This window comes from Pyxicephalus adspersus, chromosome 5 (assembly GCF_032062135.1).
Source record: "Pyxicephalus adspersus chromosome 5, UCB_Pads_2.0, whole genome shotgun sequence".
NCBI lineage: Eukaryota > Metazoa > Chordata > Amphibia > Anura > Pyxicephalidae > Pyxicephalus > Pyxicephalus adspersus.
Window position 1 is genome coordinate 38,158,816 of NC_092862.1, and position 25,934 is coordinate 38,184,749.

General features: G+C 38.3%; 2 protein-coding genes across 4 annotated transcripts in view; one reads left to right on the forward strand and one right to left on the reverse strand.

The window, feature by feature from the left end:
- The first annotated feature begins 1,762 nt into the window (after positions 1-1,762).
- Positions 1,763-13,140, forward strand: TCEA1 (transcription elongation factor A1). Of its 2 annotated transcripts, none has more exons than XM_072411202.1 (10): positions 1,763-1,971; positions 3,998-4,060; positions 6,046-6,151; positions 7,178-7,265; positions 7,774-7,916; positions 8,948-9,004; positions 10,147-10,301; positions 10,737-10,883; positions 11,484-11,555; positions 12,543-13,140. In XM_072411202.1, the coding sequence occupies exons 1-10, from the start codon at positions 1,897-1,899 to the stop codon at positions 12,549-12,551; spliced, it is 915 nt and encodes a 304-aa protein (XP_072267303.1). In that variant the 5' UTR covers positions 1,763-1,896; the 3' UTR covers positions 12,552-13,140. The 2 variants fall into 2 exon arrangements, with proteins under 2 accessions (XP_072267303.1, XP_072267302.1); XM_072411201.1 differs by having other exon boundaries at positions 1,764-1,971; positions 7,771-7,916.
- Positions 13,141-21,197: 8,057 nt separating this feature from the next.
- The window catches only part of RGS20 (regulator of G protein signaling 20), an 81,332-nt gene continuing 76,595 nt past the window's right edge, over positions 21,198-25,934 (reverse strand). For both annotated transcript variants that reach the window (XM_072411205.1, XM_072411206.1), the window contains exons 4-5: positions 24,624-24,858; positions 21,198-22,166 (exon numbers count right to left, since the gene is read on the reverse strand). In XM_072411205.1, coding sequence (XP_072267306.1) covers positions 21,978-22,166; positions 24,624-24,858 — 424 coding nt within the window. In that variant the 3' untranslated portion in view covers positions 21,198-21,977. The remainder of the gene's footprint in view (positions 22,167-24,623; positions 24,859-25,934) is intronic.

Consider the following 25,934-nt stretch of genomic DNA (forward strand, 5'->3'; position numbering starts at 1 on the left):
GTAGTAGTAAAAAAAGAAGAGAGGGCACGGTACTATTCATGGCAAGTGCGCATGCGCATCATTGTTGTAATGTGATGTAAATGTGCCTGCCCTACTACACCACTGCCTATGTGTCACTCAAAGAGGAAGAAACTTCCCCCATAGTAACGTCATGATACCAGAACCCACCCTCTGTGGCCAGAGCCGCAAACCACCAAAGAATTCTTTGCAAAATAAGATTGGACAAGCGTGACCATTCCGGAAAAAAGTGAGGGCACGACATTTTTTCACCTGTGCCCACCCCACTACACCCCTGGCTGTAAATGTTGCTGAGCTGTGAAGTCAGGGAGAAGCAAAAAAAGTGAAAGTAAAAAAGACCTAGCACAGAGGATCTGATTTAATTAATGTCTCCAAGAAGCAACCTCCAACATTTGTGGGAGAAGATCGACTATCATGGGAGAACCTGGGTGATCCAGCAAACCTGGAATGGATCCGATCCATGATTTCCAACTAATAGCAAATGATTCATAAGAAATCCATGCCAAGATTGATGAATCACCCATGTTCTTCCATGATAGTTTAACTTCTCCAGCCTTGGAGAGTCATAATAAATCAGACCCATAGTGTCATATAGAATGGAACCTCCATACAACACATTGCTCTGTGATGTGAGTATAAGTTTGCTTTGAAAAATTGCAGGAAAGCATCCACATCTATGTGAATATGGCCTCAGCAATCGGCTATATAAACTTTAAAGTGTACAAAAACTCAGAAATTTCACTTTACATAAAAGGGTCGAATGTATGTTAAAAATTCTGTTGTTTGTTTTTTAAGGGCAACACCACCCCCTAATTCTCAGTCACCTAGGCGATCGAGAATGAATGGGAGCGCAGAGCCTCCCAGGAGACCTATGTCACGCATCCCAGGAGGCTCTTGGGTGCTCCTTCTGCACATGCCCCAGCATCTCAGGCACGCACAGAAAAAGGCTTTTTGTTAGAAGAGAAAAATTTGCAGATCTCAAGTTTTTTTTCCAACCTCCATCACCCAATCTTGCACCTGGGTCGGGTGACAAAGGAAAAAGAACCCAGAAGAAGAGGTGGAGATAGCAGCGGACAGCGCGCTGGCTCTGGGGCGGATCCTGGGACAACGTGGGACCCGATTGAAGACACCTCTGGACCAATCCACTGTGCTGCAGGATTGAAGGTAAGTGAATTTTTTTTTGTTTTAGGTATTTTTGAGTTTATTTCCTCTTTAACAAAAACTTTCTATATTTGCAATGCTCTCAGCGTTGAACATCCTGGAATGGAAATGCTGCCCTTCTATAAATACAGTCATCCTAGGACAGAGTGTGTCGCTGGCAGGATCACCTGGTAAAGGTGAAAAAATAAAATAATTATTGCAGGCACTACATTTGCTAGATTATAAGGTCTTCGGGACAGGGTCCTCTCCTCCTGTGTCACTGTCTGTATTCGTCTTTCATTTGCAACACCTATTTAATGTACAGCGCTGTGTAATATGTTGGCACTATATAAATCCTGTTTATTAATAATAATAATAATAATAATAATAATAATAATAATAATATTATTAATAATACATCTATATAATAGTAAACTGCAATAAATAAATATACACTGAGCAGCAATTCCTAAACGCTATGTGTGCACCACCCATATGTAACCACCAGGTGGCGGGGCACTCCTCATGCCTGGTCACTATGGGCGGAAGTGAGAGCTCGCAGAGGAGAAGAGGCCGGGCCTTGCTGAGAACGATAACATCTTTGCGACCTCTCGGTTTGTGGCTGTCGTGATAAACTTCCGGCTGGGCTGTGGGAGGATTCGCTAAGCGGGAAATTGCCTTCACGAGTGTTGTTGTCCCTGTTCGGTCATTGTGTGTGGCCAGCAGTAGAAAGCAGCGATGAGCGCGTCCGGCGGGGAGGAGATTATCCGCATCGCCAAGAGGATGGAGCGGATGGTACAGAAGAAGAACACGGTGGGTCCGCCTGGCTGTGGAGGTTGCACAGGCCGCTGTCCCGGCTCACACCATGTATTCCCTTCTCTACAGCCATAGACATGAGTGTGCGAGGGGATCCCGGCAAGCCAACCTTAGTAACCAATCAGAAGTCTTCTTGCAGTAACCTGCAGCGAGCTGACCAATACTAGCGGCTTCCTGATTGGTTGCTTTGGCGTGCAGTGCATTTAGTGAAGCATTTCTATGGCCTATGTCAGGGGTCAAAATTAAAAACTTAGGCAAAGTCGCGGGCCAAACTTAAAACTGAAATAGCACCACTACTACAATTCCCTGTGTCTTTAAAACAGTGCAGTGCGGGGCCACACATAGGCAGAGAGCCTGCTGGTCTATAGACGCAAGTGATGCCGAGAATTGTAGTAGCGGTGCATCTCAATGCAGTGGCGGCCAGCTGAAATTCATATTTAGAATTCCTTTGGGGCCAAAAGGACATTGAGGGCCAGATTTGGCCTGCGGGCCAGAGTTTGACACCCCCCGCCTAAGTGGTGGAATATCTCCTGTGCATGCATTGGTGCTTATTATATGCATGAATATTGCAGCCACATTGTGATGGTGTTACTGCACAGCAATGCATTGGACACCACACTGCTATTTATTGGTAATGGCATCCCAAGCTCACCTTACACATGCACACCAATAATGCAGCATGCACTACACTTGTGTGTATGACAACCCATTCACATGCAGTACAACACATAGCACAACACATCGCTGCATTGTGGCCGGTCTCCATTAATGTGGTAACGCATTGCTTCCACACAACATGCCAGAGTTCTGTGCGTTGCTGGAAACCACAATACTCGCATTGCACACCAACATGTGTGGTGTTAGAATTGTGCGGTGTGTTGCATTTAAATGAATGTGCTGCCTGATCACAACATATACCCCCGTGTGTGTCTGATTGTCGAACTCACCCCTACACACCGTGCCCCAGTTATTTCATGTTGTAGCACATTTTCAGGCCGTTCTTTCCCATTGTTGTGTTGTGGCAGCCTGTGTATGAGTGGGCTGCTTATATGCAAGGCACTGATGTGCTGTCAGTTGTGCTGCGTTATTGCATATCTAGACCTTGGATTGTGGAATGAATAATGTGAAATGATCCGGCTGGATGAAATGACTCTGCCAAGAAAGATACCCAAAAAGAAGACAGACTGCGGTGTGAAGGATTTCCAGGTGTAGTCAGATTGAAATACAGATATTGGGGAACAAAAACTCTGAAGTCTATCATGTGTACCACCAATGGATGGTTTAGTGAAGATTGATGGTTATGAGAAGACATTCTGTTTATTTAAAGAGGACGTAAACTAAAAAATGCCCAAAACAAAAAAAAATACTTACCTTCAATCCTGTATCGCAGTCGATCGGTCCAGAGGTGTCTTTCATCGGGTCCCACGTCGTCTAGGTATCTGTCTTAGGGCTGGCTTGCCGAGCGGTGCCATCTTCTCCTCTTCTTTCTGGTACTTCTTCCTACGTCACCCGATGCAGGTGTGAGATTGGGTGACGTAGGTTGGGAAAAAAAACTTGCTGATCTCACTGCGCATGTGTGAGATTGACAATTTTTCCCCCCTTTTTACAAAAAGGCTCCTTCTGCGCATGCCCGCACGAGCACCCAAGAGCCTCCCAGGATGCGTGACGTAGGTATCCCGGGAGTCTTGGCGTTCCTTTCACCTTTCATTTAAGGGTTGTCATAGCAGGGCTGTGAAGTCAAAGCTAGAATTGTTTGTTTTTTCCAACTTTAGGTACCGAATAATTGCTTCAGATTGCACAGCCTTGGTTATTTTAGAACTTAATGATCTGTAGACTGCTCATTTGCAGTCGGAATAAGGAGCAATACTGTTCAAGCATTCTCCAGCCCTCCTGCAATAGTTTGCAAGAAAACTTTAAATAAAACACAAACAAAAGTTGTTTTATATTTGTTTACCTTCCAAACGTGTGTTTTCTTTTGTATTTTAGCAATATGTTTTTAACATGCTTTTTGCTTTTCTTGCAGGCTGGGGCTTTAGATTTGTTAAAGGAACTTAAAAATCTCCCTATGACTCTGGAGCTTCTTCAGGTATGTTGAATATAATGTCATACTGTGAATATGATAAAAAAAAAGGTTGAACCCTTCATTGCTTCATCCAACACTAAGGCCACATTCAGACTTATACAATAACCTGCGATACAACAGCATGCTCATTATGCCTTTGTTCAGCATGCTTGAGGTGTCTGCGTTGCCTGTGTAAGGCTACGTACAAAAATTGTCATTGGAAACGATTAACAACTGATCGTACGATAATCGCTAACAAAAAAGTGCACAACAACGCCGTTGAATGAGGAATGTCGCTGGAAACAATTGTCCCGGCGGATCTGATTGTGTGCACATTATTGGTGGATTTATATTTGAACGATCATATTGTTACAGCATTTACAGAATCGGCCACTAAAATGGAACAATGGATCCTAATAGTAAAATACCATGCCCTGTGTGGTTTTGTGTTTGCCAGTTGTCTGTAACAGCTGTGTGTAACACTTGTATATGACAAACTGGAAGGACAGGTGTGGAGCTGGTGGATGGAATGTGTGATTTTGGTTTATAGAGTTCCTAGCTGAGCTGCATTTATTGCTGGTTTATGTTGCTGACACTTTAGTAGATCTACGCTGGACATATATTTGTGTTGTGAGCTCACATCTAATATTTGGGTTCTGTCCTCTAAAGAAAACCTTTTTTTTTTTCTTTTTGGAATTTTCCTTTTGGTTTTCACATTTTAAATTGAAGTTTTGTATGTATACATAATTAACTTGAAATTCCTAATACATAAAACAGTTTTATTATAAGTTGTTTGAGACTGCGGGTCAGTAGTATGCAGCTATATTTCTTTAGAGAAATGGTCGTTTTACAATGCCTCCTCGCTGCGGTGGGTTTGATGATTGGTAGATGGCAGTTTTTCCATTGTTGGTGAGTTGTGTGCCATCTGTGGCCTTACAAAGATGGTGAAACAAATGGTGAAAAAAAGTTTCAGCAGAATCTTTTACTTTTTACATTGTGTTTTCTTTTTTTATTCTACCAGGTGTGGCTTTTGTATAGAGGATTAGAGATTTATCATTGGCACGTTCCTTTCGGTTTCTGCTTGTATAGCCACTATTGAGCATGGGAGACATTCCAGCTGGTAGTTTTCCATCTTCAATGCAACATGAGTCTTGGCTCTGCTGGAATTTAATGTTTCACTTTCATTGCTCTGTGCAACTGCTGCGAGTTTTAAGTCCTGGGTAATTGGTTCTGTATTGAATGAGTTGTTGTATTAAGAATTTTTCTTAGAATGACTTCCTGTGAACATTGTTCATCTGTTTGTGGGTATCAATTTGTGCCTGTAACTATACAATAGGTTTTTGTTTTGTAACCTTGTTTGTCATTTTGAGGTTGAATGCGCACTTTGTGAAGGAAATCAGAGGTCAATAGGTAAGAGTAGCCTCTTAATGCTGTCAGATGGTAAAATGTTAGGATATGCTTTTTCCCTGGAGATCCGTTTTGTAGTGACCCTGATCTACATATCTTAGGTTCTGCACAGTTACCAGAGTTGACTGCATATTCTCCAATTTTTAAAATTTGTGAAGCCACGTCCAACGCCTCTTAGAAATAGGTGATGTTGGTTTACTGTCATTTTTGATCACACATTCCTCACTAGCAGTTGGTGATACAATGGATCATATAGGAACTGTGTATGTTAAACCTGCTATGTACATGGAGGTGATGGGATCAATGTGATGGAACAGTACCTGGAAAAAGATGACATGTCTAACTCGTTCTTGCGAAACATGTAATTTAAGAAAATCATGTTCATGTAATATCGCCAGGGATTTCTAAATGCTGGGTTTAATAGTGTGTGACTATAATATATTTATATGTTTTATAATATTTCCATATTTGCAGCTGCATGAACCTTGCCATTACTGCAGATGTGCACTCTTCCATATTCAGACACATTTGTGTGTCATTGGTTTAATTGTTGTCTATGATAAAGCATTAACTAACTTCTACACATTTATTTATTTTTCCAGTCCACACGAATTGGAATGTCTGTGAACGCCATCCGTAAACAAAGCTCAGATGACGACGTGACCTCTCTAGCCAAATCTCTCATTAAGTCCTGGAAAAAACTTCTAGGTAACCACAAAGTTTCCTTTTTCCTAGTTTGTAACTGCAAACAGTTCTGAACATGAGAACTCTTTGTTTAAAAAAAAAAATGGATCCTTGCTGATTGGTCCCATTTGTTTTTCAGGTATTTTTCTTACACTGGTTAGGCAGCCTTCTGGGTCCCTTTCACAACTTCCACCTTTAGAAACAAATATTTTTAGTGCCTATTTAGCGTATGTACTATACTACATCAGACTTTATTGTGTTGGCAAACTATCACAGCACAAAAATGCTGTATATGCTTGCATATTTACTTGATAGTGTGCTTTTTTACATTTAAAATGGGGTACTACATGGAAGCAAGTTTAGTAACACAGTGGTGGTGTTTGTTTTACCAAGTTCTCCCTGTAACATCACCAGAACTCAGCACTACTCAGCTTGGGCTAGCTTTCACTACAGTCATGGTTGCTTTCTTTTTATTTCAGTATAGGGTCATGCCTAGCCTCACCTACTAGACAAAACCCATCCCCGTCAATACATTTCTGAAAGCAATGACATCCTAGTGCTGTGTAAGCCTGTCTATCATGCAGTGTCAGAAATGGGGAACAGAAACATACAAAATGTGGATGGTTGTACATCATTGTGTTAAGTCAGTCCAGGTATATGAAACTGACAACGCACCTGCACCTTTTTTGACCAGAAGTGGCATCATAATACCTGGTAGTGCAAAATATTTAAATGTTTTTATGCCACTTAACAAAAAGAACTGTGCACTAACAAATGTAACATGTATTATCAAATGAAATAGTTTGTTGAAACCCTAAAAGACCTGCACAGTCTCTTAACTTCTGTTCTACAAAAAGTATATATCTTTCTGATGTCTGTAAAAACAAACCCGCTAGCCTCTTAACTTTCAAGTCTTGCATAAATTCTATTTTGAAAATTTGTGGCTGGAACACCTCAGTCTTTAGATTTATAAATCTAGTTTACCAACTCCTTTGCTTTTTCAGACAGTAAGACTTCACCTAATTTCCTATTTTACTCTTCTTTTTCTAGATGGTCCTTCAGGTGACAAAGATCAAGAGGAAAAAAAAAAAGAGCAGCCGCCTCCTGCCCAGAACAGCCCAGAGGCCAGGGAAGAAAGGTATTTCTGTTATCTATTGTCCAGCTTTATTACTTCTAGTCACAAATTGATTGTAGTTTTACCAGGTACCAGTATGCATTGGAGATTGCAGATAACTCTGCGAGTGCTTGGGATATTGCTATAATCTGCAAATTTGCTCAGCATATATGCACAATATGGCACACTTACCTGCCTATGCACCCTTCAACTCTGCAAAGGCTGCAATATTCCTAATTGCATTGAGGTAATCTCTGCCCAGTCTTCCCTCAGGCTTTGAAGTCTTTGGTCATCTTTATTAGCCGGGGGGGTGAGGTAGCTCCTTTCTGGATTTTTATTTGATTTATGCAAGAGAAGCTGAATACTTCTACAACGTTCCACATTTTTGTTCCTGCAAGTGTTTTTTCTAGAAAATTTCACATATGTATTAGTTATTAACATGAACAGATTGCATTTAAACAGTAATATTCCTATTTTGTTCAAGTCATTAGACTTTCTGCTTTTAAAATCCAGTTTTTCCCTCTCTCAGCAGTTCAAGCAGTAATTCAAGCTTTCGGAAGGAGGACTGTGCTGCCCCATCTGACTTCATTACCTCCTATCCGCGAGCTCCTAGTACCTCAGACCCAGTTAGAATTAAATGCAGAGAACTACTGTCTCAAGCCCTGAAGACAGGAGGTGAGTTTCAGTACTTTTTCACAAAGTTTTTTAACAAGCTAAAGGATGGGTATTTAGCGCTGCGTAATATGTTGGAGCTATATAAATCCTGTTTATTAATAGTAATAATAATAATATTGTTTCTGTTGTTTAGAACACCATTATCTGAACATTTAAAGGGACAAATTATAATAAGAATTATTCCTATAGTAACCAGTTCCAGTTTTTATGTTTTATTTTTTGCGAGAATTTATAATCTATCAATCTTTTTGAAAGCATTTGATGAGTTTTCAGTATTTTCCCCAGTAACTTTTTTAAGCTGGGTGGAAAGGAGTTGTAGGTGGGTGTCAGCCCCAGTATTGTGAACCAAACTATTCGATAACTACCTAAAAACAGCCGGATGGTTACTGAAAAGTTCCTGGTGGTGCACCCAGCTAAAAGGGGCTGGGGAGAACACGGAGTTTTCATAAATAGCTATTCTTTTCAACATACTGTCTTCTACTCTCCTCTGGGCATTACTTGTGTTAGTGGTAACACAAGTAATGCCCTTGTGTTACCACTAGAGGGCATAGACTTCTTTAGCATTGTACAAGATAGTGTATATTCCCAGAACAAGCTGTCTAGAGGGATGTTTTGTATGTATCATTGTAATACCAGGTTTTAATAAAATGAAAGGCAATCTGCACAGCTTGCACAAAAGTAATTAAACTGCAAGTTATTGGGATGTGGCAGTATGCAGTTTATCCTTTTATAGGAAAATTCTTAATTTTTTTATGCCCAGTGCAGTGTAAGATTTAATAAATTTATCTTCAAATATACTTAATTTAAGAGCTGTTTTCCAACTGTGTCAGCACATGTAAGCTGTCCAATTACATGTGCTTACACAGTTGGAAAACAACTAAATTAAGTATATTTGAGGATAAGTTTATTAAATCTCACCATAATTTTGTAGTGATAGTAATTGACAAGTTATGCAAAATCTGCATGATGTTTTTGTGCAATATGTATACATTTTTCTTATAAGTATCCTTTTTTTTTTTTTCTTCCTGTAGATGATTACATTACAATTGGTGCAGATGACGAGGAGCTTGGAGCTCAGATTGAGGAATATATCCTTTTTATTATGAGACTTGTGGATGTATTGTATATAGAAGGCATGGAAACTGTTCTTCTACAATTATTGCTTCAAGCACGCCCAAGAAATGTATTATGGCTAGTGTTAGCATGCTTACAGATTTGCTCATCCATCTTTATGTAAAAACAATTTTATCCTCAAAAATTTGAGGTGTGTTGCTGATTAGTCCACGTAGACTTGTAGTTCTCATTATCACATGGTAGTTATTTACGGCATTTTCCTGCTATTATACGCAAGATTCTCATTATATTACTAGAAATTTGGCCCTTTATGCCTGAATTTAAGTGGAGGTGGATGTATTTTGTTCTAGCATATGATTTATCTGTGTCTGCTGGGTTTTCTATAGTTAAAACTGTTTTAGTTTCCAATGTATGTTTTTATGGTATATGACTTATTATCTAAGTGTAATAGTTTTATTTTATACATCTTAGAGATTGATCATTGTCCCTAATTATCTGTCAGGAAGATAGAATTATCTTTGTGTAGACATTTTCAAGCATAGGCATTTACTTTTGGACTGCAAGGCTCGTTCAAAGATGAAATACTCTTAATTGCTTGTGAGACTTTGTCAATTTGCAATATGCAAAAGTTAAATAATCCCTTTATTTAGAGTTAGCAGTTGATTAAATTGTGGTGTCTGTGCAGTTCTTGGCTGTGAGGTTGACACAGATTAAACCCTGGAGTCTCCCACTGTGTGACTTTCTACCAAGTCTAATTACTGTGAAGAGTAGAAAAGTTTTTTCTTGCCTGCAGCAGACTGTTAGGCCTGAAATACATTTGTGTGATGCTGCACAGTTTACATTACATAAGGTAATTCATATTACCTTACCTCAATTCATAAGAGCATTAGACCTGCAGTGAGTTGCAGTGGAATGGTAAAAAAAAAAAGAATGAATGCTCTTTTCATACGCTACATTGAGGTGGACCAGGTCTAGGTAATTTTTTAAGGCTAAGCAGTCATTTGAAAAATTAGAAAACATATCTAAAGGTCAGTCTTCCTCTTTCTGTCTCTCTCTCTCTCGAAAAAAAATCATGGCTGTATATTGTGACCTATGTGAATTTCTTATGTAATTAAGGTCAACGTTAGGAAAGTTTTTTTCCTTTACTTCACTGAACCTGTGTATCAGGAGTTTAAAAACACAGATGCAAAATACAAGAACAGAGTTCGAAGCAGAATTGCTAACCTAAAGGATGTGAAAAACCCCAATTTGAGGCGAAACGTCCTTTGCGGCAACATTGCTCCAAGTGTGTTTGCCAGAATGTCTGCAGAGGTGAGAGGCGTAGAGCCACTGTAAATGCTTTGCACAAACAGGTATTTGCAATATGCTTATTATCGGTTGTGGCTTTCTAGGTGACAGTGGAAAGATGTCACAAAGGTCCCTTAGTAGTTGTAGCACATGGAACATGACACTCCCCTGAGCTATCTGTCATCTTATTCCCAGTGGGGAATAGTTTTCTTAGATTTACAGAAGATAGAAAAAAGTTGTCAGAAGCTACATAATATACAGTACATTTTTATCCTTTTTTATGCTTGTCCAGAAAGATAAGTTGGTTCAGAGAAAAATAACTGCACTTCTTCCTTCCCAGTTTATAGAGTAATATCTATTCTACTGCAATCTGTGGAATGGGAATAACATTTAGATTGCATTCCTTTTGTCCTCCAGCTGTTCATTAAATTGCTGAAATATTCTTTTGATGTTTTCCAGGAAATGGCTAGTGATGAGCTTAAAGAAATGAGGAAAAACCTGACTAAGGAGGCCATTCGGGAGCACCAGATGGCCAGGACAGGTGGTACACAGACTGACCTGTTTAGCTGCGGAAAATGTAAAAAGAAGAATTGTACATACACACAGGTACGGCATCTGATACAAAAACTATTTCATTACTTTTAGCTTCCAAAATAAATTGGATCCCAGTTTATCTCTTATTTGGCTTTTTATCAATTGTATGGTTTGTATTGGGAACCTGCTCTTCAACGGAGTGTAAAGGTTATTTTTAACACGAGGTAGTTTTATTCCTGTTTACAAGTTCATTTTTTTAATGATTCTGAACAGTTTTAACTTCTCTTTCAAATATACTGTCCTAAATACCTAGGTCTTAAATCCTATCAGATAAGATATCTTGTGTTTCTTGAATTTGTCCATGGGGGGGAGCGAGGCGAGGCAAGGATGATATTGTCTATTTTTACTCCATTGCCCAAGGAATAATAAAACTATTGCGCTTGTATCTGAAAAAACATTTTAGGTCAAGGTATGTGTTATCTTTATAGTAAATCCCTGGATAAAAGAAGTCAATGTGTCTACAGAATTATTGGTGCCTATCAATTATAATAAACACCCATTGACTTGGAAGTACCTGCCATCTCCCAAGCTATTTGTTTTGAGCACACAAGTCACATTTCATTCTATGCCCCTGTCTAAACACAGCTAATCATGCCTGTTTATATTTTAAAGGTTCAGACCCGCAGTGCTGATGAACCTATGACAACATTTGTATTCTGTAATGAATGTGGAAACCGTTGGAAGGTAAGATACAAGTTATTTAAGGGTATTTATATTGCTCTTGTTTTTGCATGCTCTGTGTATAAAAGGCTTAAAATAGTTTACCATAATAAAGAAGGTACAAATATAGTGGTTTAAAGCATACACAAATTAACCCTTTCCAGCACAAGTACATAATACCTTGGTTTTTTTTTTTCTACTTATCTCAATAGCCAGTGTTTCACTGCAAAGAAGACATTGGTGCAATTCCTTGTGCTATTATATCTTACATCTATATATATCAAATCCCTCATTTGGTTAGCCATTAATTTCCTCTTGCTAATTAGGCCAATTGGTTCACATCCATTATCATAATAAATAAGCAAAGAAACATTTATAGACTATGCATCGTCCTGAAATATCTTCCTTCTTTTTCTTGGTTACTTTCAGTGACAGACTGCTTTTTGCAGTTGGCTTATTTGGTTTAGGAGCACATTTGTGCTTAGAAAAAGTAAATGAATAACTTTGGTCATGGGGGCCTAAGATGGCTTTGATGTCCCAGTTAGTTACTTACTCTTGACGCAGCAGAAGGTTGGTGATTATAATTGCAGCAAATGAGAATGCTAAATATTTAGGGAGTCAGTTACCCAAGACAAAGTTCTTCATGAACAAGTTGACACTGTCCATTACTTTTTCTTACATATTTTATTTTAGTGTTTCCTGTCACAGTAAAACTGTTATAGCCTTAAGGAGGGAAAGAGCATCTCTTCTTCCTACACACTTTCTCATTAGCCAATTAACATAAAGCAAAATACATTACAGAGGTCACTCTCTGTGATCATGTTTCCTTCTCCTTTCTTGCTGCTTATTGGGATTCTTTAAAATGCATGCCGCTTTAGAAAGGGATAAAAAATTTTTAAAGCACAACACTAATTGTATCAGTTGAGGGAACACGTCTCGTCTAATGTATAATTTAATGCTAACAATATAAAGTCTTCTCACCTTAAAATCTTTTCTCTTTTTTTGTTTCAGTTTTGTTAAAGAAAGTATAATTCGACTTCAAACGAAGAGAGGTTTTGTAATCAAGCAAATCGAATAGTTCTCCCAAATTGGATTTTTTTTTTTAAGCTGGATTCAACTTGCGGGATCTGAATTTTTAGGAACAGAACAATTTGTGGAATTATTTCGCCTTGCACAAAACGATGCCCCAATTTTATGGTGCAAGTTTAAAACGGAAAACTTTTTATAACTGTCAACCTTAAAATTTTATTATGAAATCTATGGCATCATCTTTTCCGTCTGAACACATACAACAAATCCGTTTTACTTTAGCCAATACCCCAACTGTATTGTATGCCATTAGTCTTGCACCGTCAGACCCTAGAGCTGTTAAAATTGAGTGTACATAATACTTCCACAGGTTGTGGAAAAGTCTAATATTTCTCTTGTTTTTGGCTTTTCCAATGTTAGAAATGTTCTTCTAATCATGAGTTAAAAATTGCTAAAAACTGTGGCACCAAAGTAAGTTATTTTGTTGAAACATGATTAGTTTGAGCTTCATTCCCTCTAAACATTGTGTTATGCTGGATTCATTTTATAGAGCTTTTCATTAAAACTCAGATTGTTTGTATTTAATGCTTCGACCTACTATCTTTTGATATCTGAGAAAACTTTGGGTTATTTCTCCTAACAGCTGGCAATGTGATTGGAATTTAGAGGTGTCACTTGCACCGTCTGTGGTTTATTGGGAACAAGAGCTAGAATAAGTATTCATTTGTAATTTCATGAACTAGTATTATTGAAATGTAATACAATGGTCCTATATAGGAACTAGTAGATTTAAGTATTCCAAAGAATTTAGTTATCTGGATTTGTTGTCAAAAGCATACCTTCCTAAAGAAGGGGTATGTACCTGTCTGCCCATGTTTTGTAATGCTGCCACACTTCATTTCACTAATATGCAACTATAAGTATCTGAATAGTCTGGGTCTAATACTTGTTTTATTTGCCATCCGGTTATTACACCTTCAGTGGTAGTGAAGCAGGTATTTTACACACCTGGTAATATGGAACACTTGCAATAGCCTGGTACAGACAACAAAACAAAAAAAAAAAAAAAAAAACTTCCACAAGTTACACGGCATCAGTAGGACAACCTGCCCCTTTGCACACATCAACCAAATTTGTTTCCACCAGTTGGAATGTACAGTAGAGATGATTTTTACAAGGATTAAAAATTGTTCAGTGTTCAGATGCAAAACCCAGTGATAAAATGCCAAATTAAAGGGAAGAGCTTGGATATGCACATGATGTTTATTCAAGCAATCGGACAGGTAAAAAGTGTGTTTTTTGGTAAAATATTTTCATATTTACCTCTTATTAAACAATATTTTACCCTAATCCCTTTCTCATCTTGCCCTATGTAATGTTCTCCTGATTTTATTTTTGTATTTTTAGTTTTGCTATTAAAATTTGAAGTAGGAGAAAAACCTTTATTCAGTTTGTAAATGAGCAATGGTCTGGAGCAGAATTGTTATCTTGAATTATGGTTCAGGTTAATGGGGTCTTATAGACTCCCATTACAGTTTTGCCACCTTCCCATATTTGCAAACTGCAGCTACAATTGTAGGACTGTGCTGTGCTTTGTGAATTGTACAGCAGATAGGCGAAGGAGATGAAGGTGTAATGTTGAAATTAGTGTCTGTAATAGTCAGTGTTCTGATACAGCAGAGGGCTGTAAGTTTGGCTTCTTTGTACATTTCAGCCATTCCCAGTATAGGGTATGAAGTGCTTCTAAATTATGGAAAATATTAGATTTATTTAAGAAAAAATAAAGGTTCACAAAAAGTAAAACTTGTGTCTGAAGTTGGGCCTGAAGTCTTTCTTTTTTTTTTTTTTTTCCTCTCCCTGTGTGAGCCATGGTCTTTTTACAGCAGTGTGACATGCTTTCCATAAGCACAATGCTGCAACTAGAAGGGAGACTGGTGTGAGATAAAGTAAATGGTTAGGAGGAAAGAAAGTGGAGTGTGAAGGAACAGGAACAAGAGGTGCATGCGTGTGTGCGCAAGACCCAACAGAATCCATAAAAAAAAGTTTTCCAAGGAGCTTAAAACTGTAGAACTCAATATCTCCTGATAAGAGTAAGAGAAAATAAACCAAAATCGACAGATTTGTATGAAATTGATAGTCTCGATCCTACCAAATTCGGGACACAGTATCTATGACTGAGGAAGAATTTTTTTGGATCATTTGTTTTAGAAATCGTTTTCATAATCAACTTTAGGAACCTTGGACAGCATGGGGGGCCAATCCGAATCCATTTTCTGTTCTGTTCACCTCTAATTGTACTGGGAAAATGCACATTTTAGTGCCACAATGGGAAAAATGTGTAGAACTGAAACTAATTCCTGTAATTCCACTTGACCGTGCCTCCAAGCACTTTACACCAGTTACAACCCCTGGCAAATTTTTTGGAAAACAAGCACATTACCACACTTGTTGATGATATGGGGTAACTGTCGTTTAAAGGGCCAAGGGGGGTTGCAATTGTTACCTCTGCAGAGTACATTTATATTTGGGATACATTTCTCATTCTATCAAATTAAATTAGCTTGAGTGATAAAGCCATTTAGTAGAATGCTAAAGTATATTGCCACGGGGTGTTAATAAATTGGTGCCTCGTTGAGTGATTCCATCATTGTGTCCTCTACTTGGTCTAAACAGATCATGTGTTAATAATTACAGTGTCTTTTACTATTTTTAGGGTATGTGTTACAATGCAAGAATGGAGCAATCTGACCACAATTGATTGACACATTGACTTTACTTTGAATTTTCTCGACTTTATTCAGAGTGGTAATTATTATTTATTATTATTATTAAACAGGATTTATATAGCGCCAACATATTACGCAGCGCTGTACATTAAATAGGGATTGCAAATGACAGACTAATACAGACAGTGATACAGGAGGAGAGGACCCTGCCCCGAAGAGCTTACAATCTAGTAGGTGGGGAAGTTTCACACACAAAAGGATGGGAGATATGTAGTGTGGGAAGTAGTGATGGTTTCAAATGACAGAAGAAGCCGGGTAGGCAAGTTTGAAAAAATGGGTTTTGAGTGCTCTTTTAAATGAGCAGAAAGTAGGAGCAAGCCGAATAGGACGAGGAAGACCATTCCAGAGAGTTGGAGCAGCTCTAGAGAAGTCTTGTATCCTTGCGTGTGATGAGGTTATGAGTGAGGAAGTCAGTAGTATGTCATTGGAGGAGCGGAGAGAGCGGCAGGGGGAGTATTTTTTAACCATGTCAGAGATGTAAGTGGGACAATAACTGTGTAGGGATTTGAAGGCAAAGCACAGGAGCTTAAATTTGATTCTAAGGTGAAAAGGAAGCCAATGGAGAGAACTACAAAGAGATGTAGCGGAAGAGGAGCGGAGGGAAGGATGGATGAGTCTGGCTGCAGCATTCATAATAGATTGTAGAGGAGAGAGTCGGGTTAGTGGAATACCAATGTCACTGGCGTATTCTCCATGCTTGAGCATTGAAATCATTTTATACATCTGGCCATTCCTATATTCAAGCTCTTAAAGTGTCAAAAGCATAGCGGGTTTAGACAGCCTTAAACATTTGTGGTCCATGTTGACACCCTTCCTGTACGTTTCCTTTTTTCATCACATTTCAAAGATTATCTATGCAATTATAATCTTGTCTGTAGAGGCCACCAGAGTACAGTGAACTATTTTTATGTTCAACAAACCAGTTTGAGATGATTTGAAATTTGTGACATGGAATGTTATCCTGCTGGAAGTATCCATAAGAAGATGGGTACTCTACAGTCATAAAGGGATGGTCAGCAACAACACTAAGGTAGGCTGTGGAATCTAAAAAATCAGTTGGCACTAAGGGGCCCAAAGTTTGCCAAGAAAATATTCCCTACACCATTACAGCACCACCAGCAAGAACATTTGATGAAAGGCAGGATGGATCCATGCTATCATGTTGGTGATGCTGCAGAAAGCAGTTTCATCAGGCCAGGCCTGTACAAATTGTAGCCTAAGGTGCCTTTTCTTAGTTCACAGCAATGGCACTCATTGGGGTTGGAAATAAAGTTTAACTCCTAAACAAAATGCTGTGTATAGAATAAACTATGCAAAACTACTATTTAAATGTTTCCTTTCAATGAAAAGTATTAGTTTTCTAAATTTTTCTCATAATACACAATTATTAATCCCACATCATTGTTCATTAGGCTAACTTCAAACCATTGCATTGCAGTAACAAATGTTGTTGTGTTGGGGTATTCAATTAAAATGACAGCTCTGTTCACCTCCAAAATACACCAGAACCTTCTACTGTCCATTGCGTGTTGTAGAGGGGAAAAAGATGTATTTTTTTGTTTTTTAAATGTTTCTAGTTCGTTGACAGCAGATTTCATTGGGTTGTATTTTGCAATGCATGTTCATACTCAACAATGGCACCCTGGCAACATTCTAGCATGCAGGCAATGTCATAGGTAAATTCTTACAATTAAAATATGATATAAAAAATAGAGGGTTCATTCATGCCAAAATAATGTGTAGATCCAGAGCTATAGAAAAATATAAGTAACAACCATCTATCACAATAAAATATATACATATAGCAATCTATGTCCACTTCTTCCTATATACTCAGTTTGAATTACCTAGATTAGGACAGAGTTACTGTGACTTTCAAGTTATAGCCCAGCAGTGACACTGACAGCAGCTGGTGTCATTTCAATATCATGGATTTTCAGGATTTAACAAGAGATCACTTTTATGTTTTTTTTAATGCCAGTTTCATGTGTCTGTGTGGTTGGTTGTAAACATTTTAAAGCTTCCCAATTAATATGTTTTCTCTCCGGCCACAGGTGTTGATGCTAATTAATTGCCTGACGTTTCTGTTCATTTTCTTCTTGTGAGTATGTTGTCAGTGGGGAGACAGTGTAATTTCCATGTTACTGTGCACATGTGAACCGAGAAGCACAAACATTTGCATCATGTTTGGGGTACTATCTGCCGTGTGATACACTGAACTGTGTCTATAATTGGTAGACTTTGAGTGTAACTCAAAAAACCCTGGGTGATCATGGTTCATTGCAAGAATTTTAAGAGAGTGTATTCTCTTTTTACAGTCTGTTTTACTGTTTAGTGTGTGTACTCATAATCACAATGTGAACTTTAATTGTTCTAATGAGAAGAGTTGCAGTGTCTGCATCCATGTAGAGGTTATTAACCCACAGGGATATCTCACTAAAAATGAAATTGCTAGTGAAAGGAATGTCTGGGAGAATCATTCAACCAAAGACACAAGCAGGGAATGACATTACTACGAGCATTCTGTACATTAGGTTGCTGTACTGCATTTCAACAGTTTTAGCATATTACAATGGCTTTCGTGTGAAATGGAAAGGTAGTTTTATTAACAAGCAACAGAGTACTTTCAACGGAACAGCTAAAGCGAAGGTGGATGAAAGGAAAAGACAGGCTTTTTTAGGCATATGTTAAAACATTTACTAATTGGGGAAGCAAATATTTCCAAGTAAGCATATGACCAGAATATTACTAAAGCTGAACACCAACAGTGTGAAATCCATTGATTGTAATTCACATCAAGTAAGATCAAATCGGTCTTGACACCTAACGAGCTTCATCAGTGGAGGCAAACCATATGATAAAATAAAGTTTATTATTGGTCTTAGCATCCATAATAAAATGTTTTATTAATGCTAAAATTTAAAATGGCCTGTGTAGCCATTGTATATGATATTTTTTTTCTTAAGTGAGTACCATCTTTTTAGTCAAAATTAATTTGTTTTGTCTTTAAGGATGTTAATTTTTAGTTAGTGTGAGGTTGCTAAAGGAACCTTACGCTGGATGTATTTAAAGCCACTGTGATTTGTTAGAAGTTAATTTATCGTCAGGATAATAGACTACTCATCTTTGGTCACAGAATGTCCCCATATAGGGTGTTTTCTTCTGCCATTGCCTATGCTTTCAAGCATAAAGTGGCTCCCTTTTATTATTGTCAATAGTGTATTGTGGGCCTTTTTGTCATTACTGGTTTGTGAACACCAAACTAGACAACTAATACCTGCAGGTGTGCGAGTATGGAGGTGAAGAATGTCAGTGCATGGGGAAGTGCAGGCATGGTGCATGGTAATGTGTCTGGCTAAGGCAAAGTACACATGTGCAATAATTGTCGTCGGAAAGGATCAAACAACTGCACGATCCATGAACGAGTGTTGTACATACAGTGCCATTCTGCTCTATGGAGAGGGGAGGAGGGAGAACGAAGGAGCGGCACTCCATTGCACTGTATCTTCATTTGCATTACTATTGCTTGTTGTCCATCATTTGTGGCTCTGCCAGGACGGTCGTTCGGACGATGGACGACGAGCACTGTACACACGCAAAATTCCCGTCCGATATCCCCTGAGCCAATTATCAGACGAGAACAATTGCACATGTGTACATAGCCTAACACTGAAGAAGCAATAGCATACATGGCTAGAGCTATATACCTGCCTGCCATTTTACAAAGGATAATGCCTTTGTAGGCAAATATAGTCTTATGTGTTCCCTCTGCCTTTCAAGTATAGACAATGCAAATAGGAAGACTTCTTTTCTGTCTGCTGTAATCCTTATCAAAGCTGAAGAGTTGGGGCCAATGCTGCTACCTTGCCTAAGGTTCCATTCTGCCTTAATGTATGTATGAGTAAGAACCATGGTTTCCTTTAGGTGCAGAAGCCTGAGGGATGGCAGAGATGGCCTAAAAACTTCTGTGCTGCTGTAGCTGTCTCTTACTTAAGATGCATAGCTTAATCAGAGCTTCTAGAATAGTAAACAGAAGATGACTGGAGCTGTCTGTCATTCCCTCCTGGAACGATAGCTGGCAAAGGGGATGCTGTGCAGGGACTAGTGAGCCAGGGACAAAGCAGAAACATACCTGGGAAGGTGGCTTTGGCACTTTAGCAGAAGGAGGCAAAAAGGGCAGGATTTGGAAACCCCACTGTAGTAGTTCATAGCTTGTCAGTTGGAGGAAGGCAGAGGGAACAAATTGGCCTTCTTGCCTTAATTCTGGTTTGTACCAGTAATGGTCACATTTCCAGGCTAACATTGGTGCTGGAAGGTGCTGGGTGACAAAAGCCTGGAAGCACTAATCAGTGACATACTCATAGTAGGTGTTTTTTGCTGGGGGTACCTCTAATAAAGTGGTTGCCTCCACACAGGGACACAATGAAGAGTTTTGGGTGGTGCTGCTGTGTGACACTATAAGAGGTAGCATGTCCCGTAGCGGCCGACAGGAGGAATCACAACACCCATACAGTGACGGGTATGAACACACCTGGAGCTTTTCAAGAAAGAGGCTAAACTTTAAGCATTCTGCATAAAAATGTATTACCCCTCTTCTTCTTTTTTATGGTATAGTTAGGTAAGGTATAGTTTTCATTTGTACATTAGAACAAGCGTATGGGTATGGTTAATTATATCTGTCACGTTTTCTTTTTGTGCTGTGTTCCATTTCAGAGATTTCTTATCTCTTAATATCCCTGAGAGACAACACAAAGTAAAAAGATATTTCTCCAAAGTACGCAGATTTTTCCTGCTTAATAGTTTTCATCAGAATATGTTTCACATTTTGTTTCTGTAACAACTCAAAAATTAGCAATTTCCTATTCTTATCACAGACAATGGTCACCAGGAGAAATAGAGAAATTTAAGCTGTCCCGGTATTAGTAAGTTGACTAAGTATGCGTGTTATGGACTAATGTTTGGTATTTCCAATAATATTTTTCTCATCATTATCTTTCATTGAGAAATACATTACATAAAGATTACATTAAATTGGTATAATTTAACTTGAAGGTGATATTAATTTATTACAGGAATCCTGGACTGTACTCTTCAAGAAGACTAACACTTCTGTGTGTGCTGAATTCCTGATCCCGCAGCTGCACGCGGTGGTTCCTTCCATCAGGTGACCAGGGGAGTGGCACTACCAAAAAGGATTCAGAGCGGTAAAAGCATGGGTAACGAAGAAGCCGAGTGTATATATAGTACTTATAGTATAAATTTATTGGAATTCAGCTCTGTATAACTTGTTGATTATGAAATGCCCAAATTGCCTCTCTTGTGATCATTTTATTCTGTAGAGGAAATATTTTGTGTATAAAAATATTGGGAGTGTCTCCTAGTGTAATATTAATATGGAACATCAGGTTAAAATTCATGCATTAAATAGCTACAAAGTTCTATCATCCATACCATCTCATACATGGCTATGCATCCCTCAGATATATCATCAGAGAATGAGTACTATTAGAGCAAATACAGGTGTATGCTTTAATGGTTTATCCATATTCTTCATCATTTGGAAAACATTTTATCTTTCTGAACTAGGTACTGCTGTTTTGTTTGGCCCATGTTTACATGTGGAATGTGATGCTTACTGTATTTTGTAGGATGAAAGGAATAATAATATTAGTAATATAAACTTTGTTTTGCATGTGACATTATGTCAAGTTTTATTTTATGCCATTCCTACTGTAAAACAGCGGAATCCATGAAGTACCTACCTGTTTCCCTTCTGGTTTTTCTTTTATAACCACAGGTACATCTAGGGCCCTCTTCTGAATTGCAAAGTAATTTAAAAAATAACCACCACTTCTCCAGTAAAACTATTGTGCTTTATTACAGTTCAGACATTTGTCTTTTTTCTCTAAAGATGTGAATGTCCATGTTCATTGTTTCTTTAGTTTCTCCTATTGCACAAGAGAAGTAGTGAATCATTATTCAAAACCAGCCTTTTAAATATGCACAAGTTACATTTGGATATCAGAATCCAAGGCCTTCAAGCCAGGATTCTTCCATGCCAGTTGATCTCATGAAACCAAGACTGTCCCTTGCTTGTATAACGTATGTGTGCATATATACAGTATAAATATCTATATATTCACATACTCACAAGCATATATTGTATATCCCCAAAGACAAGTGGAAGTACCCTCCCTAGTAAACAAATCTTGTTCTGGACATCAGAAACTTTGTCTAATCCAACCTAGTTCTAGGAAATAGACATAAACACAGCAAGGCACTTCCACCCGGATAATGCTCATCAAAGAATATATACTAATTACTGTTGTAAAAATACAACTACTATATTTAATATATAATTTAAAAACATTTCCAACTCTTTTTTTCTTACTTGGAAAATATCACTAAAATTGATAACTAGCTGCAACAGGCATTGGCAACGAGGAGCCCTCAGCCGCAGATAAAATTACAGAAGTCCTTATTAAAATATGCCTGAGTTAAAATTTCAGGGAAATATCACAACAGTGCTAAACTCCCTGCCAGTGTAGTACCCATTTGTTTTCATTGGTTTTAAATAAATAAAAACAACAATAAAAATAATGATAAAAAAAACACGAAACAGGAAAAAAAACTAAGATTCGGCAGTGTTCTCCGATAAGGTTTGAAGAAGGTTTTTGTATATTACAGAGTTCATAAAACGTGGATAGGAGTCTCTGTGCATTAAGGTATATATTTGGAGTTGGGCGTCATCAAAAGTGTGTTGTGTTGGTTCCAACATGTTTCGGTTGATGACTTCCCGCACTCTGGAATCCAGGCTCACCTGAAAAGAAACAGCTGTCATTTAATATTCTCTTGCAGATTTCAATGAATATCTACTAATCATTGACTGGATCTAAACTGGTCATATAAAATACTCACAAGCCAATTTAGGCGGATAACAATGTTTTTTTGTGAAAATACATTGGATTAAGATGAACTCCAGTGGCACATCTGTACTAAAAATTGCTACACTGAAAACTTCTGCAAGTCAGATACAGCCCACTTCTTTCCTGGCTAAATGATGTCTAGCATCATCCATTCCTTCTAGCCTCAGATCTGCCCTCAATTCTGCTTTTCAGGCCTCAATCAGATCAGTCCCAATATTTGAAAATTTGGGCCTCAGATAAGCCCGAATTTTGTCACCTTCAGACTTCAGATCCATTCTATCCATTCCCTATTCGTGATGCACAAACCTTACAACCTCATATCTGATCCCAAACCATCAACCTTCAGAAAAGCAGGGTGCCACTGTAAGCATGCAGACTTTTCCACAGTCCTCAGCTACTGGTGGGCTTATGGTAACATCAGGGAAATGGGTGGGCAAGGCTTTACAAATTACAACCTAATGAGTGGTCAGTTGGAGCCAATAGCAGCACAAAATGCCTCCAGATGGGCACATTGGGGTAGCCAATTCCAGATCTAGCTTATTTCTCCCCGGTGTTACTATCCCAAGCCACTGAAGACAAACTGCAATACTGTAGTACTGTAGCAAGTATGAAGAATAGAGGCTTCGGGCCATGAAGAGCTTGGGCTGAGTGGGCAGGTGTCCTCCAAGCAACGGCACTGTCATCATCACGGAGAATCATGCGATTTCCTAATGCCCAACATACTGCAGAGCAGCTCTATGAGGATAGAACTATTTCAGGACCTAGAGTGATTTTGTCAACCAGAGTTCCTCCAGAGGTTGCGAGGGGTTCCTTGAGCAATGAGCAATTTTGGACCTCTCATGTCAGTTACCACTGACATTACAAATCTTTTTGGTTATTTGTATGGGTGGCTCCCCTGGGCTGCAATGTAAGAGGCAATCTTCCTACTGACAGTCACACGTATATACTGTGAGCTGTGGATATATTCATGGTTGGTATTCCCTAAGACCCAAACGTTATTTCAAGGGTTCCCCCATGTTAAAAAGGGGGGGTGGGACACTGAACTTGTTATTACACCAGACGATTATGTTTATTTCAGACAAGTTGCTCTGTGCACTGGATAGTACAGACTGCAGACAGACATCATGTAAACAATATTTCCATTGACTTGGACCCAGGATGACTGCTTTGAAAAAAAAGGAAATAGAGAGATAAGCACTTGTATGTGCAAGGTAATAGGTTGAATTGTGTCCAATGATATTTTAAAATTGAATGGTTTTAAAAGAACTGTCCTTTCAGTTTTAAAAAGAGCTTGATCCCCGTATGTATTCCTCAACCTTTCCACTAGAAAAAAAAAATAACAGAGCCACAAACAGATGCCCCATAGAGTGTAAAGTCCATGCCTGCTGTGTCATAATAAGACTCAATCTCCTTCCACCAAATATAATTTACAGTAGGCAGTATTCCTGATTGACAAGCTTCCTATTTCAAATGGCATTAATAATTCTCTGCTGTATTGTCTGGGAATATAATACCAAAAAGGTCAGACTGTTGTAGGAATAATTATTGTCTTTCACACCAAGCCCTTAAGAAAACCTCCTCAGGGGATCTCACTTGGTGATCATCTTAAATGTCTTTCCATTGTTTATACACACTGAAGAGTCTGGGTACAGTGTAGACCTTGTCAGTTTAATAAAGTGAAAATGTGTTTTATTTTACTGCTGTCAGTGAACTATTAGTAAACCAGACAATGTGTTTGTCCTGGTCCCCAAAGCATTGGTTCCCCTCAATCCACCAGTGCTATTGTCTGTTCCCTGAGTAATATGATTGCACTTGTGGTTTTCCTATACATAGCCCTCTGATGGCAGAAAATACATCTGTCAACACCAGCAGAGAATAGGGAACACAATTTCTGGAAAAAAATAGTATTCCTTACAGTGGTGGAGCTTCAGCTTTTTGGTCACTTGTGCAAAATGTTTTTGTAATGATATCACACATAAAGTTACATGTTAGGATGTAAGAGGTAAAATATTAAACATGTTCACTAACTATAGAAGGGCCATAATTTCTGGAGAAAATGCAGTTCCAGACTCCCTTTAGTGTTGGCCACATGGGCAAAGGGAAAAGGGCTTACATGAATGGTAGAGCAGTCAGGGTACCCGCGCTCATGCCCAATAAATGAACCAGAAGGTCTTATGGGTATGTTGCATCATCAAAGTGAAATTTTCTTTGGATAGACTAGGTCCAGTCTACTTTCATATGAGATTTTTTAAAATACAAAATGTCAACTTTGAACTAGATTGTATTTTGAAGCTGTTTTAATTGTATCTAAGATAAATAGATAGTTATAGATTAGATATTGATAGATTTACCTCTTTGGGAGATAAAATGGAGATGTAGTCCTCATATATTAATCTAGCTTTCTCTTCTATAACATTTTTGTTTGATTCCTTTTTGAGGTCCTCACAGGCCATCCAGAAGAGCATGTTCTCTTCACTGAATTCTGTCCGAAGGAATTCCCGGAAAGCATTTCTCCCTGCCGGAGTGTTCATGAGCTTGTCAAATGACTGGCCCCAGGAGTGCACGTCTTCAAGGGTAGGAGTTGGGCTAATAGAGAAACAAAAGAAAGACAGAATTATTGCTTTACTATGTAACAGAACAACTAATGAACTAATAAATCAAAGGGGTCTTTTAAATCCCCCCATGCTTATGTTTGCCACTATATCTAGACATATTAATAATTTACCTGGACAATACACTGTGCATTAAAATAGTATTGCAGGATATTATAATCAACACTAATGGAATGAACACATACAATAAAAACCCCCAGCAAAGCAATACATTGCAACAATATGCAACAGCTCAGCAAGAAACCCTAAGTACTTCACTCTTTACAACTACAAAACACAGATGTAATGTGTGAGCTTGTAGGGGAAACCACTGACCATTTTGGACCAGGAGATGGATACTTCTGGTATTGCCAGTTTCTGGACAGCCTTAAAGTGGTGTTATCTTCAACAGAACTGCATTCAGCAGTGCAGTAATCACTCTCTTCTTTTGCAAGGGTAACTTATTTGTCCAATTAATTTTTGAAACAGGATCCAGAACCTTTTAGAAACAGGATCCAAAAAATGTATCCAGAACCATTGCTTTTCAGTTTGGATTGAGTATGTAAGATCCAACCAGCGTTTCTTTGCTATGTTCCAGATATAACAACAATATCATTTAATTTGTTTACTCATTTATTCAAAAATTTAATTTTTAAACACAACTAATGTTAGAAGCTGACTTTGTCTTGTTATATCTTATACAGCAGAATTCAGTCTGGGATGGGGATCTGTATGTTTATTAAGCTAAACTGGAACTCCAAAGATAAAGATTTTATTCAACTTTGTGAATCTGAAAACTATTTACTATAAATTGGATAAAGTGGAAAAGGATCAGAATCACTGGCAGTTTATTTACTGCTATCTGCAGCTCCTTCCTGTCCACTAGACAATGAAATCTAACCATATCCTACTATTTTAAACTAAACTAAAAAAAAGTTTTGGCTAGCAATACATGTGAAACAAGGCTGCAAATGTATCCCCAAAGCTTGGAGAAAGTTAGCATTTTGCCATTATCCAGCTCAATTATCAGCTCCTGCTAAATGTGTTAGAGTTAGAAGCTACCAAAACCTT